The sequence below is a fragment of the Symphalangus syndactylus genome, chromosome 5 (assembly GCF_028878055.3).
Source record: "Symphalangus syndactylus isolate Jambi chromosome 5, NHGRI_mSymSyn1-v2.1_pri, whole genome shotgun sequence".
NCBI lineage: Eukaryota > Metazoa > Chordata > Mammalia > Primates > Hylobatidae > Symphalangus > Symphalangus syndactylus.
The window spans coordinates 141,430,182-141,447,842 of NC_072427.2; the positions used below are offsets into that span (position 1 = coordinate 141,430,182).

Genomic DNA, 17,661 nt, shown 5'->3' on the forward strand with positions numbered 1-17,661 from the left:
GACAGTGAGCTTTCATAGGTTGTACAAGGAAGTAAAGTACACAAATAACTTGATTGGTTACAGCTAGGCATTTGCTTTATTTGGGCATGGTCTGTTCAGTTAGCTGCCCGTGATTGGCCGAAACCCAGCCATTTGTTACAAAAATAGACTCCTTAATTAGTTTTCAGTTTGTGTGTATACTAAGTTAGGTTGCAGTTTATAGGAACTCATAATACAAAGACAGCCTCATGCCAATGGCCTCCTGCTTATTTAATATAACACTAGGAAGAGGAGAGGGGTCTTTCAGAAGGAACGTGTGCACCTCTGTCTCTCATCTTGTCCCAGATGGGCTCCCACACGCTCTACCTCTGCACAAGTCCAGCCTTGGTGTCATTACTCAAGTACCTCCCCACTGCCTCAAAATCCCATACTTCATATTTTCTCTTTTTGAGTAAGCCCAAAACATGTGTCTCTGTATATTTTCTTAAAATATAAATATTCCTAGAAGTATAATTCATCCATTTCTTGTCAGTACAAAATTTTTATGAGTACAGATTTTATTAATTCATCAGAATGAATGAGTCACCTGACTAAGGAAACAGGTCTTTGGGACAGTAAACTCAAAGGAGAGAAGTTCAAAATTATTTTGACCATGTGATCATTGTTACTCTGAGTTTTAGACAGGCTGGGAAGCAGGTGGATCAGAAATTGGCTGTACAGAGAGCTCATCAGGTGCTAAGAGTCAGGTAGACATGGAGAAAACCCAAGGTCACCCAAAGTCAGCAAGAGTGGAAAATACCTACAACCAGACAGGTAGTGGTTCAAATTTGGATACTCACTGAATGCAGAAATAAGGAAGCAAGACTAAGAGATGAGATAATAGAGAGTCAAACATCCCACTGCTAGAACAGAAAGGGTCAGAATATCAGACCAAAGATTCCAGACAAAAGAAATCAGGAAAGTCAAAGGGATAGAGTAACACAGAAAAAAAAATCAAGATGATCATTCATTTGAGGATAAAAAGAGAAGTATTTTAGCTAGCAAGAGAATTTCACAAACCTTGTCTCATTTAACCCCCAGCTATTTCTATGAGTTGGAATTGTGCAGTAAGAAACTGAGGTCCAAATAGTTTAAATGATCTCGTCAAGGTCTGAAATAATAAAAACAGTGTTAGGCAAGAAGACAAGCCTAGGTTCTGCCATTAAAGAGAAGTATTTTAGCTAGCAAGAGAATTTCACAAACCTTGTCTCACTTAACCCCCAGCTATTTCTATGAGTTGGAATTGTGCAGTAAGAAACTGAGGTCCAAATAGTTTAAATGATCTCGTCAAGGTCTGAAATAATAAAAAGAGTGTTAGGCAAGAAGACAAGCCTAGGTTCTGCCATTCTCTTTTTATGTGACATTTAATGTCATTTAACCCTTCTATACTTAATTTGTTAAATGAGAAGAAAATGAAATGATGATAACTGACATTCTTCAGTCTGCAATGTGCCAGGCATCTTGCTTGGACGTTGAGTCATTTCACTCGCATTTCAAAATGGCCTTGTAAGGTACATTTTAACAAAGATAATAACACATCTCAGGTTTTTATGAGAATCACGTCGAAAGATGCAATCGTTCCCAACCTTTTCTCTGTCTTTGGACCAGAAGTCATTAACTGGAAGGCCAAGAGCCATATCTGGCCTGCAGTTGTGAGTGCCTATGTGTGTGCATGTGTTTTGTTCAATATTTAACATTTTAAAAATTAATTGCCAACATACAAATGTCACGAGATAGCATATAAGAATTCTTATTACCAGCTTCTTTTGATAAATAAGATGACTTAGCAAGTTCGGGCTGAACCCAGAGCTGACAGTACTGCTTCCCTTAGACACCTGGCCCAGTTTTATCATTTGCATTGCTACTTGGGCCTTCAGGCATGAGTGTGCAACTCAAATGCACAGCATCCTTCCCCAAGAGCATCTATCTGTAGCTACAGGCAACAATTCCCACGAAAACGGGGTTGGGGAGAAGGGAGCAAAGGAAATCCTTGGTTGAAGTAGGGCCACAAGAGGAAGGGAGGAAACCCATAGCTAAGCATGAGAGCAGTAAATACCCGGAAACATGTTGCTGGAGTTCAATTAGTGAGAGGGAACAAGTCAATTACAGCAGTTTTTCTGGAAGCCTGCCTGCCCAGCATGCTATTGAGGAAACAAATGCAGCCCACCTGGAAGAGCCTCTCAGCCTTTGACAGGCAGTGAGTAGGATGAGATATGGAGCTTCCGGAATAATTAGCCTTTTCTTGTGCCAGATCGATGATGACAAAAGACGAGACACAATCCAGAGACTACGACAGTGCAAATACGACAAAAAGGTGACCTCTCCCACTTCTCTGAACTCTCCACTGGAGTATGCTCTGGGCCTTTCGACCCCTCGTTGTCCTGGCCCCTGATGTCAGCATCACAATGGTGGGAGTGCCCAGTCTGTTCCCAGGGGCTATTCTTAGAGCTTCACAGGGATGGGCAGGGCCCCGCTTCAAGGGTTACAAAACTCACAATCCTGGGGAAAATAGAATGTTGGGGAAGGGTGGAGTGTAGGAAGAAAAATTAAATATCAAAGATATTCAGAGTAGTCCAGGGTAACCCTAGTATTATATTTTGGCTCATTGCTGAGAAATACAACAATCTCATATGAGAGCTTTGCATCTTATTTCCATCCTTCCTTCTTCCCTCCCTCCCTTCTGCCTGCCTTCTTTCCATTTAGTCATTCTTAAAGAAACATTCAAGACTAAACTTACTATATCCCAGGTACCAGACACCAGGGATATGAACATCAATAAAGGCCGGGCACAATGGCTCATGTCTGTAATCCCAGGACTTTGGGAGGCTGAGGCGGGTGGATCATTTGAGGCCAGGAGTTCCAGACCAGCTGCCCAAGAGCCTGGCGAAACCCCGTTTCTCCTAAAAATACAAAAATTAGCCGGGCATGGTGGTGCATGCCTGTAGTCCCAGCTACTGGGGAGGCTGAGGCACGAGAATTGCTTGAACCCGGGAGGCGGAGGTTGAAGTGAGCCAAGATTGCACTACTGCACTCCAGCCTGGGCAACAGAGCAAGGCTCTGTCTTTAAAAAAAAAAAAAAAAAAATCAATCAAATATTGTCACTGCTCTCAAAAGTTTACAGTCTAGTGAGACACACAAACAAACTGTTATAATATGCATGTAAAGAGTTACACCACAACAGTGTCTCCTAAATTTCATTGATTTTTGCAGCGAGTGATTCTCAAAGATCTCAAGCACAATGATGGTAATTTCACTGAAAAACAGAAGATAGAATTGAACAAGGTATGTATCCCTTCCTTCAAACCCTTGAGAAATAACTTCACTCCATTTCTTCTAATCACTGAGGTTGCTGGTGGAGTGAGACGCTGACAGAGAAGCCCTCAGGCCAAGAGATGGTGACTATATTTCTTGCTGAAAATCCTACCAAGGGATATTGGAAAGTGAGGTTGATGGTGTAAAAAATTCTGGAAATCTACTAGTCTTTCCTAGAAAGTGGACCTGATATTATTTGAAAGTAAAGTTTGTATTCAAGGCCTCTTATTGACAAAGGAAAGACTGTTGAATGAGATTGATATAATGTGTGATGAGCAATGGGTACTGACATTCAATTTGTTAAGAGCAACACATCTTCTCAAAGGTCTGAAACAAAACACACTTTACTGGCGTATTAATTTTTACTTTGGCACCCCATTCTGCCTAATTTGCTTTGTAAACAAACATGTTCTTCTAGTTGCTTCAGATTGACTATTACAACCTGACCAAGTTCTACGGCACAGTGAAACTTGATACCATGATCTTCGGGGTGATAGAATACTGTGAGAGAGGATCCCTCCGGGTAAGAAACCATGGTCATTCCCAATTTTCTAATCATATAAAAATATTCAGCAGGCCTTTTAAAATATTTACCGAGTAAAATAATATTAGAGAGAATCAGGGAAAGTTGGTGGGGTCACATGCTTTCCAAACTAGATCCCCGAGATTTTTTAAATCAGTCTTATGTTTTTATAAACAAGCCAAAAAAAATTCAGGAAAAAGATAATAGATTTGGGGAGGGGAGTAAACAGAGAATGGAAGTGGAAAAATGAGTGGTTACCTCCAAATACATTTTATTTTGCATGAATACTTGCTTTTGTTTTAAAAGAGAAATGGATAATCATTATGATAGCACCAAATAAGCATTGGAAGACTTGGTCATCATTCTTGCTTCTGCTGCTGTCCAAATTGTTTCTCCACTCTTGGACTGAGGATCATCCAGGAGTTGCCAGATGAGGTCAGGTATTTGGACTGAGGAAGTCCAAAGCAAACAGAGGAACTAAGAAAAAAAGCGAGAATATGAGCTTTCATACTATGTGGTATAAACTCAAATCTACCCTCCAAGAAAAAAAATCATAGCCCTAAATGTTACCATCTCTTTTAAAAATTATTTCATGCTTGTTATTCTAACATCTGAGGGTTCTTTCTTTGGATTAATCCCTATGAAATGCAACAGTGGTATAAGGAAAAAGTGACACATTAAGCCATTAACTATATTTAACACTTTGAGAATTCATTTGCTCTATAGCAGAAGGGACAGCAAGCCCGTGAGGGACTAGTGTAACGGAATGTGGTAGAGAAATCTTGAGCAGGGGGCTGGCCAGGAGAATTAAGATCAAAGAGGAAAATGGTGCTAAGGTAAAAGTTCTTAAAAAATAATAAAAAGGCTGGGCACGGTGGCTCACGCCTGTAATGCCAGCACTTTGGAGGCCGAGGCGGGCGGATCATGAGGTCAGGAGATCAAGACCATCTTGGCCAACATGGCGAAACCCCATCTCTACTAAAATTACAAAAATTAGCTGGGCGTGGTGGTGCATGCCTGTAATTCCAGCTACTTAGGAGGCTGAGGCAGGAGAATCGCTTGAACCAGGGAGTCAGAGGTTGAACTGAGCTGAGATCATGCCACTGCACTCCAGCCTGGCAACAGAGTGAGACTTCGTCTCAAAAATAAATAAATAATAATAATAATAATAAACAATTTAAGTATCCAATGCACAATTTAGAAGAATAACTGTAACATAAGGAAAGGAAACTATTAAATATCAATCATTTTAAATCAAATAAAATAGGATAGAATTTTAAAATGCACTTGCTACTTAAAAAACAAAATTATTAAAACATGCAGGCCTTTCACTTCTAGTTATTATTTTTAAAACAAACATGCAAGTACACAAAATTGGGAATAAAAAAGCAGTGAAAAGATGTTTTAATTGTGAAAAAATACTTCACGACTATTAAATTGTAATCTTTAAAAAGGGAAAGTTTCAGAAGCAATATAATCATGAAATATGTTTCAAAAAAATAAATATTTAATTAGGCCAATTCTGAATCAGTTTCAGGGAATAATAAGCCACGTGAAACCCTTTGACCAGGCTCTATTAATTGGTATCCTAAAATTTCTGTCTCATTGAAATTAAATGAGGTCTAGACCTCATGTGAAAAATATTTCTAATTTTGAAAGACCTGAAATAGTTATTATTATTCCTAGAAATGTGTATTTATTTTATCAGTATCAATTAAAATGATCACTTTCATCATCCATTAAAATGCTCATGTAGTTTTTCTCCTATGACCTGTTGATTTGGTACATTATAATAATATCGTTCCATTCATAGAATTAACCATATCCAATTGTTTGTGTTATGCTTTTTGTATGTACAACTGGCTTAGCATTTCTGGTATTTTATTACATTTTTTCATCTATATTCACAACTATAGATTTTAGTTTCAATCTCATGCTAACTTTGTTCAATATTAAATGAATTTGGAGTATGTTCATGTTTTTGTTTAAGTTTAAAATAGTTTTTATGTAGATAATGAGAACTACTTTTACTAAACTTCAACATTAGAAGAATTAAGCTGAATTTGGTATTCTCTCTATGGGAATTATAATTTCTTCTATTGTTATTAATGTAATATTACAGTAAGAAATATATTTTGTCTCCATTCTTAGTTCCTAAAACCTGTTTTTACTGGGTGGTGGGGGTGAGAAAAGCTGTTTTGTTATTTATAATAACCCCCTTTCAAACATACCTGAGTTATGCTACTTAAGATATGATAGCCATGGAAGACTTCTCTGGCAAGATGACATTAGAGTAAGACCCACATGAAATGAAGCTGTGAAACCATAGCTCAGGGAAGTGGAAACCAGGTTTAATATTTGCAACCTGTTCTCAACAAGGAAAACAGCAATTAAATGGTGATACATCAGAGAAGTCTCAGACCTCATTTCAGAAATATTCCTAAGCTCCCCCATAATAACAACTCTTGTAGAGTTAAAAATAAAACAATACTTCCTTAACATTGCAAAGACTGTCTATCATAAAATAACAACTGACTTCATCTGTATTAATGCAAAGACTCCCTAGTCCCACCCTGTACTATTAGTTAACTTCTGAAAGTTCTAACCAAAGCACTAATGCATGAAACAGAAATAAGATATACAGTTATTGGACGGTATCAACATAAATAACAAATAGAGAGTGGCTCTCTAAAAGAAAGATATTTATTTGGAAAAGAACATTGTAATGGGAATACATATGCCATCGTAAAGTATGTGCACATTCAGAGGGATAAAGGAAGACAAAGGATTTTAAGGGGAAAAAAAAACAAAGAGGATTACATAATTGTTGTGTTACAAAGATCAGTAGCAAGGATGATGCCAGTCAGAGGCTGGACAGGCAGTTGTTGGGCAGATGTCCTTGTATAAGTATTTTTTTTGTGTGAGGTTGTGATGGCCTTTGTGGAAGGTTGAGGTTTCTGTAGAGTCTTTTGTGATAGTTTTTGTTATGAAGGATACAAGCATGACAACCCTCTTTTTCATGGCCTTTTCTGGCTGTATGTGTCAGGATTTTTTCAACATTTATGACTCCATTCTGATTTTGACAACTTTCACAAAAGCAATAGATTTTTTATTTTTATTTTTTAATTTAAAGATGAGGCCGGGTGCGGGGGCTCATGCCTGCAATCCCAGCACTTTGGGAGGCAGAGGCGGGTGGGACACGAGGTCAGGAGTTCGAGACCAGCCTGGCCAACATAGTGAAACCCCGTCTCTGCTAAAAATACAAAAAATTAGCCGGGCATGATGGCGGGCACCTGTAATCCCAGCTACTTGGGAGGCTGAGGTGGGAGAATTGCTTGAACCTGGGAAGTGGAGGTTGCAATGAGCCGAGATCCTGCCATTGCACTTCAGCCCAGGCAACAATGCGAGTCTTCATCTCAAAAATAAATAAATAAATAAATAAATAAAAATAAAGATGATATGATTATTTACCTAGAAAATGCGAAAGCCTCAAATACTAAAAATTATAAGAAATTTGTATGATGACTAGAAACAAAATAACTATATAGAAAATAATTTACATATATAATGTATCTATCATATATATTAGCCAAATTGGTCAGAAAATACAACTCAAAAAATCCTCAATATTTTTAACAAAAATATTTATTTGAAAATACTCAACATGAAATGCAAAGAATCAGTTAAGAACACTGAAAGTTTTCTAAGACATTAAATAAATCTTAACAGAACTTAGAAAAGTTCTTAGATAGGAATCAATGATGTGCTGGAACTGGCTGGTACTAGCTCAGAGCTTATTGTTAAGTTATTCAAGAATTTGCCAGCCAGTCAGTGTTAAGCTTTTGGAAGCTGAAATCATTCAGGTGGAAATATTTCACATCGTACTCAGCAAGCATATTATAAATCAGGACTGTTGCTAACAGACAGCCGGTTTACCCACACCCTATACCGACAAATTCACACTGAAAATGTATAAATTCTTCTGAAAACAACAAACTTGCAATCAAAGGAAAGACTTTGCTTAATTAACAGAGATCATCAGAAAAATATATATATATACACACACATATATATGAGCAATAATAACAAACAGTTTTGAAAAAGAGAATTAAGAGGCCACTTGCCAGAAAGTTATTATAATCAAGGCAGTGTAGTGACAGCTCATGAACAAGCAGATGATTTATGGAAGAAAAACATATGGGCTAAGAATACCATTAAGTATATGACAAATATAACTAAAGAAGGGTAATTTAAAAAATGGTGCTTAGATAATAGGACCTTTTCATTCTCTCTTCCACAAAAGTTTCTTCTCTCATGCCGTTCCCTCTTCCCAAAACTCTTGCCTCCCTTCATTTGATCTCAGCTCAACAGCCATTTCCTGAAGGAAGCCATCTTTAATCTTCATAGCAAACCCCAGATTTTAGGGGTCAAATCCCCAGATTTTAGGCAATTTTTCTTTGTACTTATCACAGTTATAATCTTATGTTTATTTGTCTGATTATTTTATGAGTGTCAGTTTCCTTCACTAGACTGTGCACCCTCTAACAGGTCCCTTATAATCCCAGCACTAACACAGTCCCTGCTCTAGAGATAAGACTCAATTTTAAAAAATAAATGTGCAGGTCACCTATTAAAATTGCTCAGGCAAAAACATATAAATCTGCATATACATTATGATCCCACTTTTATAATATTTATTACATATACTTTCCATATCTACATTAAAGAAGACTAAAAGAAAATACTAGAATGAGAATTAGATGGTGCAATTAGCAATAATTTTATATTCTTCTTTTTTATATTGTGCAATTTTTTCACATTTTTTTATAGTAAACTTGTATTCCTTTTATCATCAAAACAGAATAATATGCTTTTTACAATTTGGCAGATGAGAACAGGGTAGGATGGGTGAATGGTGCACTAAAGGGAGAGAAGGCATAGAAAAGAATTAGTCTGTCTGCCCATAACTCCCCTCGGTCAACTTGGCCTGGTACCCACAGCCCAACCAGCCTTATCTGAAATGATTAAGGACTTTAGACCCCTCCTTGGAAATTCTTGGTACAGTGCCTGAGTTAAAACTAAAAATTGAATTGGGCCTTTTCCTAAAATAAGAAACTATTGTTATCAGTTAGAGGCCTATTTAGAGTTCTACCATGAAGAACAGTTATGTATTAGCTTAATTAAAATCCTGCAACTTGGTAGAACCATCATCATATTAAAATAGGGACTCGAAAATTCCAGGTATGGGTGGAGCGCAGTGGCTTGCGCCTGTAATCCCAGCAGTTTGGGAGGCTGAGGCGGGCAGATTGCTTGAGGCCAGGAGTTCGAGATCAGCCTGGCCAACGTAGCGAAATCTCGTCTCTACTAAAAATACAAAAATTAGCTGGGCGTAGTGGCCTGCGCCTGTAATCCCAGCTACTCAGGAGGCTAAGGCAGGAGAATCGCTGGAACCCCGGAGGCAGAGGTTGCAATGAGCTGAGGTTGTGCCACTGCATGCCAGCCTGGGCAACAGAGCAAGATTCTGTCTCAAAAACAAAATTTAAAAAAAAGAAAGAAAGAAAATTCCAGGTCATACAATTCACAAAAAAATCCAAGATCTCTCTTATTGACAGAGGACTTAGTAAATTCCAAAAAAAAAAAAAAAAAAAAAGAGCAATTAAGCTAATTTATATAGCTGATTATGGGAGTAAAAACACAAGCCTAACGAAGGAATTTTCTTATAGCAATTGCCTGTTTTAAAACATGGGTCCAATTTAGATGAGACAGAACACACAGGGCAGTCACTTGTTAAGCAGTCTTCCCGCCTGCTGCTTATTCCTCTACACCTGTCTGATGGAAGAACTGAAATTTGGGATGCTATGGGTACCTCCTGCTCATATCCAGGTGGCAAAAACCACCCAATGCTTCTTATGCAGAAAAGAAAAAAAACAGGTTCATGAAATCCCAGACAATGGAATTCCAATTTGTTCCTGATCCTAAGGTTTCATAATTTGAAGATCATTATTCGTTTCATAATAGTCTCTCCACAACACCCTTTCTTGCAACAACTTTTCTTCTTCTTCTTTTTTCCTATTCAGGAAGTTTTAAATGACACAATTTCCTACCCTGATGGCACATTCATGGATTGGGAGTTTAAGATCTCTGTCTTGTATGACATTGCTAAGGTAAGAGAAACACACACACAGAAAATATGAAAATTAAATATAAGAAAACATCTAACAAGTTATTCAGCCTTCTGTGCATTGGTTTCTTCATCTGTAAAATGATAATAATAGCTATGTCATAGGGTTGTAGGGTTTTAGGTTATGAGGATTTTGTGAAATAATGCACGTGCTTATAACAAGACCAGGTACAAGTAAATGTTATATATATATATATATATATATATATATATATATATATCAGTTATTATTATTTTATTTTATTCTTTGTAGTCTGGGTGTGAGGCACGCAGTTTCATAGATTTTTCAGAAATCAAAATCATATAAAACTACAAGAAAGACAACCGGGCTGGGCACGGTGGCTCAAGCCTGTAATCCCAGCACTTTGGGAGGCTGAGGCAGGAGAATTGCTTGAACCCAGGAGATGGAGGTTGCTGTGAGCCGAGATGGAGCCATTGCACTCCAGCCTGGGTGACAGAGTGAGACTCCATTAAAAAAAAAAAAAAAAAAAGACAACTGAATCCTCAACTTTATGAGAGAAAATATTAAGTACAGGAAACCATCTTGCAGGAATCAATAATAAATGTGGACATGTATATTTTCAGATGTGATAGGAAAACAGAGTGGACACCAGTAACCAGGGCCTCGTTCAAGAATGAAGACAAGTTGGTTGTGAGAGGGAGCTGTTTGATACAGTCTTAACTCACCTGAAAGTTATATGGGTTCAGAATCAGTTTGAAAAATGTGTTATGAAAATTGATTTGCCACACACATTTCACTCCTATGATCCAGGCTGAAAACCAGCTTCGGCTGAGACACCCTCTAACCACAAGAGAGAAGCACATCAGCCAAAAACAGGCTTCCTCTTTTTTTATTTTTTTATTTTTTGAGACAGGGTCTCACTCTGTCCCCCAGGCTGGAGTACAGTGGCGTGATCTCAGCTCACTGCAACCTCGGCCTCCCAAATTCAAGCAATTATCCTGCCTCAGCCTCCTGAGTAGCTCGGCCTCCCAAAGTGCTGGGATTACAGGCCTGAGCCATCAAGGAGGCCAGCCTTCCCCTTTTGAAACAGAATGAATGAAACATTGTTTCAAAATAGGATGAAACCAATTCCACTTTAGGAAATAATCTACCTGGCACCCCACCCCTTTGGAAAGGCAACGCACTATTATTCATATTTTTATTTTAAATTCATGTGAAAAAGGACCAGAGACCTACCCAGGGTCACAGACCAAATAAGTGGTAAGCAGAAACACTTAAAAAAAATCAACCCTTTGCCTCATATTATACACAACTACTTAAGCAGATATTTTAGACAATTCCCTTTTACTCTGTCATTTAAACAGACTTTGAAACTAGATATAATGTGTAGGCAAATATTACAGCTTCAGTAATATTGTTAAAGTAAAAATAGTGGGACTAAAATTAAAATCTGATGGTGTGACTATCTGCTGAAATGGTTTCCAAATGTCACTTTTTTCTTTAAAATAATCAAGCAGCTGAAGTGTGTCACATTTCTGTTTTTCTATCATCTAAAAAATTTACAGGGAATGTCATATCTACACTCCAGTAAGATAGAAGTCCATGGTCGTCTGAAATCTACCAACTGTGTAGTGGACAGTAGAATGGTGGTGAAGATCACTGATTTTGGCTGCAATTCCATTTTACCTCCAAAAAAAGGTCTGTAATGAATGAAATGTTCACTAGTTTCCTAACTGATTTTTTTTTTTTAAACCCATGTAGCATGGTCAGGAAATTGTAATACTGATCAGAAGATAAATACTTAAAGCCACAAGAGACAACAGCTGGCTCATTCTCCAGAACTTCACACTTGTCAGTCAATGAGTATTTCCTGAGTTAAACAAATGTCCTCTGTGGATTTCCTTCATCCACGTGTCCCTTGCTATCACTGAGAAATCATGAATAACTTAATGGCTTGTGGGAACGGAACTAGCTGAAAAAAAATATAGAAGGTTAGAGCAGGAAGAGACCTTAGACATCATCTAATTTAACCTTTTTCCTTTATAGAGGACAGCACTGAGACTCAGATTTGTACAAGAAGGTAGAGTACAAACCAGAGGACCCATTTCCCATTCAAGACATCATTCATTTATCTGTGGTAATAAGAAATGTTAAGGAAAAAACTCTTACCAGTAAAATATATTCTTATCTCTTTCAGGATTGTGGTGAGAGTCAAAAAAGATGACATAAAGAAAACGGATTTGTAAAGTATAAAGGGCTTTTCAGGTTGAACATTTACCCTTTTCTTTACTGTGACTCACAGTTAAACACTCAGATATCTAGCACTCATGTTGCCTTAAAATACTACCTAGATCCAAACACTAAATTATATTTCTAATTCAACTTTGCGATCCTTTCGTTTTTCCTTAATAAAAGAAAAATTGCAATTCTGTCCCTACATCCACAGCCATGTCAAGCATAATATGATATTGAACTCAATCTAATAATTTCTTATTGAAGACCTGTGTGCCAAGCATGGTTCATGACACAGTAGTACAAATCGTCATCAGATAACCCAGCATGACAAAAATCAGATAAATTACAAGTCAAATCCTATCATCTTGAACAGCACTCACTTATACCTACCTACCTATGGCGTCGGTTACCTGAAATTTTAGCATAAATAGATTTATTTACCTTTTCTACAACGCCTAACCTTTACGATCAACTGTGCATGAATCACAAGTCACAAAAATTCACAAGACATAAATTCAAAAAGGTGATGTACATTTGAACAGAGAACCAAATAAGGAAAATGTGCATCATCATAAACATACTATTGCACCTAACAACATGAATCTATACATGTTTCATTGAAACTGGTGAAGATAAGTCTTAAAAAGTTTATAAGGAGCTAGGTGATCCTGAAAAACTTGTGAAGCATGTTGAAGAAAAATTAATTGCATGCCCGTTGTTACTAAATTAGGTGTGTAATAAGGATTCAAAACTTGAGTATCTATAGGAGCTAAATACAGCATTGCACTCATGTGAAGTGAGTGAACTAGATGTAAACACTAGGGAGTGGCAGGGACAGGAGTAAACTGTGAGTAAATTACATGTGTTACTTTTTTAAGAATACTGTGGGAACCAACAAAAACAGCACCGTGGACCCTAGCTGAGTTGGAAGCTGCCAGTATGTTATGCCTAGAAAATATCAACCATAGTCTCTTTGTCTTAATATACTGTCTTTATCTTCTTTTGGTACATTTATATTTAAATATGCATATATACACATTAATAATAAATTATAACAATTTAAATAAAATAAATTTAGTACACATAAAATTTGTATTTTTTTTTTTTTTTTGAGATGGAGTCTCGCTCTCTCACCCAGGCTGGAGTGCAGTGGTATGATCTCATCTCACTGCAACCTCCACCTCCCAGGTTCAAGCGATTCTCCTGCCTCAGCCTCCTGAGTAGCTGGGACTACAGGCGCCCACCACCACGCCTGGCTAATTTTTGTATTTTTAGTAGAGACAGGGTTTCACCATATCGGCCAGGCTGGTCTCAATCTCCTGACCTTGTGATCCACCTGCCTTGGCCTCCCAAAGTGCTAGGATTACAGGCGTGAGCCACTACGCCTGGCCAAAATTTGTATTTTGAAGGCTTTCATAGGTTCATTCCATATGTCCCATAAACTACTAAACTCCTCAACCTCTCATATTCTACTGTATTCATTCAACATATATTTACTGAGCATTTACCATAATCAGACCCCATTCCAGGTAAACCTTGAGAGTTTTCAAGACTATGATCCTAGCAGTTTTAAATAACATATTGCCATATGACCTCACCCAAATCCTAACATTTCATAGTTAGTCTAACAGGTGTGTGTTCTACCTTTGATCACCAGTATTAGCAAAAATTTTTCGAAAGTTTGGAATCATATCAACTCAAGGCCACTTATAAGCTATCACGCATATTTAGAATGGATGGTGTAGGGAATTAGAGAGCAAAAGCATGTTGGAGGCCTATGAACCACTCACCCCCTCAACTCTGTAATCTCAATGTCTGCATTTACAGACCTGTGGACAGCTCCAGAGCACCTCCGCCAAGCCAACATCTCTCAGAAAGGAGATGTGTACAGCTATGGGGTCATCGCACAGGAGATCATCCTGCGGAAAGAAACCTTCTACACTTTGAGCTGTCGGGACCAGAATGGTACATCTAAACTCCTTCATGTGTCCCCTCTGCGAGCGAGCCAACCTGCTTTCTAGGCTTACTGAGACCCCAATCTGTTTGTAACCACATCACAATTCCTTCATCTACAAAATTAATGATTTCCCATCTGCATTATACATTTTATAAGAATATTAGAAAGATTCAATATTAGAGTGCACTGAAAAGCATAAGACAACATACACTGCCAGGTGTTATTATTGTCAGTATTATTGTTAACAATCTTCCTTTACAATTCTCCTCTTTCCTTTTGATTCCAATAAGAGCATGTACCTGCTTAACATCTAAACTATATCACTCTAACAGGATGACATACATATTTTAGTTCTTACTAAGAGTAGATCTATAGTTTTTGGCCACACGTCCTCTCATGGGAAAATGCTTCATTCCATTCATTCAATCCTCACTTACTGAGCATTTATTATGTGCTAACCGTTAACTGTTTCGTGGGGAGTAGGGTGACTAAGGGACGTAGAGAGGGTGGGGTCAAAGTATGGACAGAAGAAGTCTACTGAAGGCAGTGGTGCCTGAGCTGAGTTTTACAGGGTCAGTAGCATTTTTTCTTTTTTTCTTTTCTTTTCTTTCTTTCTTTCTTTCTTTTTTTTGAGACAGTGTCTTGCTCTGTCACCCCCAGGCTGGAGTAAGTACAGTGGCATGATCTTGGCTCACTGCAACCTCTGCCTCCCGGGCTCAAGCAATCCTCCTGGCTCGGCCTTCCAAGTAGCTGGGACGACAGGTGCACACCACCACGCCTGGCTAATTTTTGTACTTAATGCAGAGACAGGGTTTCACCATGTTGCCCAGACTGAGCTCCTGAGCTCGAGTGATCCCCCAACCTCAGCCTCGCAAAGTGCTGGGATTACAGGTATAAGGCACTGCGCCCTACCCAGTGGCCTATCCTTAAGGTAACCTGGTTATAGATGGGATGAGACCCTTTCACTGGGTGCCTCACTGAATCAACACCTTTCTACTGAGTGCTGGTCTAGGCTCTGCAGCACTCTCACTGAGCTAAGAGCCATCCAGGGGAGTGAACCAACTGGATTTCTGTTGAAATTCCTTCCATTTCTTCATGCTGTATTCTTCTTTGTAATTTAAATTTTTCTCACCCAACCAGAGAAGATTTTCAGAGTGGAAAATTCCAACGGAATGAAACCCTTCCGCCCAGATTTATTCTTGGAAACAGCAGAGGAAAAAGAGCTAGAAGTGAGTATATCTTCCCGTATTCGTTTCCTTGGCCTGCTATAAAAATTACCATAAATGTAATGGATTAAAACAACAAAAATTTATTCACTTACGGTTCTGGAGGCTAGAAGTCTGAAATCAAGTGTTCAGCAAGGCCACACTTCCTCCAGAAGAGCTAAGGGGCTAATCCATTCCTTACGTCTTCCAGAAGTTTCTGATGGCTGTTGACATTTCTTATCTTATGGCCACACAATTCAATCTCTGCCTCTTGATCACAGTTTCTCTTCTGTCTATTCTCCCTCTGTCTCCTTTCTATTAGGACATATGTGATTGCATTTGGGTCCACCCAGAAAATACAGAACAATCACCTCATCTCAAGAATTGTAACTTAATTATATCTGCAATGGCTCTTTTTCCAAATAAGATAGCATTCATAGGTTCCGGAGATTAGGACGCAGCATGTCTTTGGGAGCCAGCCTCAGCCTACCACATTCTTCATGCCCTTCTACCACTCCCCAACTCAGGAATGAGCTGGCTTCTAAAGCACACATCTCATTCTCTAATTTTTTTTTTTTTTTTTTTTTTTTTTGAGACAGAGTCTTGCTCTGTCACCCAAGCTAGAGTGCAGTGGCAGGATCTTGGCTCACTGCAACTCTGGCCTCCCGGCTTCAAGCAATTCTCCTGCCTCAGCCTCCTGAGTAGCTGGGACTACAGGCGCCTGCCACCACACCCAGCTAATTTTTGTATTTTTAGTAGAGATGGGGTTTCACCATGTTGGCCAGGCTGGTCTCGATCTCCTGACCTCAAGCGATCCCACCTGCCTTGGCCTCCCAAAGTGCTGGGATTACATAATAGGTGTGAGCCACCATGCCTGGCCTCATTCTCTATTTTTAAATTGATATTTGTACATATTTGTGGGGTATATGTGATATTTTGTCATATGCACAGAATGTGTAATGATCAAGTCGTGTATTTAGGGGATCCATCACCTTAAGTAGTTATCATTTCTATGTGTTGGGAACATTTCAAGTCCTCTCTTCTAGCTGCTTTGAAATATACAATACATTGTTGTTAACTGTAGTCATCCTACTCTGCTATCAAACACTATAACTTATTCCTTCTAACTGTATGTTTGTACCCATTAACCTACCTCTCTTCATTCATCCCCTGCCCTACTACACCCTTCCCAGTCTCTGGCTATCATTATTCTCTCCACCTCCATGAGATCAACTTTTTTAGCCCCTGCATGAGTGAGAACATGTGAAACTTGTCTTTCTGTGCCTTTAACTTTACATAGTGACCTCCAGTTCCATATATGCTGCTGCAAATGACATGATTTCATTATTTTTATGGTTAAATGGTATTCTATTGTGTACACAGCCCACATTTTCTTTTTCCATTCATCCATTGATGGACACTTAAGTTGATTCTGTATCTTTGCTATTGTGAATAGTGTTGCAATAAATGTGAGTGTGCAGGCACCCTTTGATACACTGATTTCTCTTCCTTTGGATAAATACCCAGCAGGGGGATTGGTGGAGCATATGGTAGTTCTATTTTTAATGTTTTGAGAAATCTCTATCCCATTTTCCATAGTGGCTATACTAATTTACATTCCCATCAACAGTGTGTAAGAGTTCCCTTTTCTCTGCATCCTTGCCAGCATCTGTCGTTATTTGGCTTTTTAGTAATAGCCATTCTAACTGGGGTAAGATGGTAGCTCATTGTGGTTTTGATTTGCATTTCCCTGATGATTAGTGATGTTGAGCATTTTTTCATATTCCTGTTAGCCATTTATAAATCTTCTTTTGAGAAATGTTTATTCATGAATTTTGCCCACTTTTTAGTGGAATTTTTTTTAACTGCTGAGTTGTTTGAGTTCTTTGTATATTCTGGAATATCACCCTTGTCAGATTAATAGTTTGCAAATACTTTCTCCCATTCAACAGGTTGTCTCTTCACTCTGTTGTTTCCCTTGCTATGCAGAAGCCTTTTAGTCTAATATAGTCCCATTTGTCTATTTTTGGTTTGGTTGCCTGTGCTTTTGAGGTCTTAGCCATAAAATCTTTGCCTAAACCAATGTCCTAAAGTCTTTTCTCTATGTTTTCTTCTAATAGTTTCATAGTTTCAGGTCCTCTGTTTAATCTATCTTGAGTTGATTTTTGTATATGGGAAGAGATGGGGTGTCCTTTCCCCATTGTATGTTCTTGGAGCTGTTGTTGAAAATCAGTTGTCTGTAAATGTGTGGATTTATTTCTGGGTTCT

The 17,661-nt window shown here is 38.3% G+C and overlaps 1 protein-coding gene across 3 annotated transcripts in view; it reads left to right on the plus strand.

The window, feature by feature from the left end:
• Positions 1-17,661, plus strand: part of GUCY2C (guanylate cyclase 2C) — a 138,529-nt gene that overhangs the window by 97,553 nt on the left and 23,315 nt on the right. For all 3 annotated transcript variants that reach the window (XM_055280542.2, XM_055280543.2, XM_055280550.2), the window contains 7 exons: positions 2,270-2,332; positions 3,229-3,300; positions 3,749-3,853; positions 9,931-10,017; positions 11,562-11,694; positions 14,059-14,196; positions 15,329-15,417. In XM_055280542.2, the coding sequence (XP_055136517.2) occupies positions 2,270-2,332; positions 3,229-3,300; positions 3,749-3,853; positions 9,931-10,017; positions 11,562-11,694; positions 14,059-14,196; positions 15,329-15,417 (687 nt within the window). The remainder of the gene's footprint in view (positions 1-2,269; positions 2,333-3,228; positions 3,301-3,748; positions 3,854-9,930; positions 10,018-11,561; positions 11,695-14,058; positions 14,197-15,328; positions 15,418-17,661) is intronic.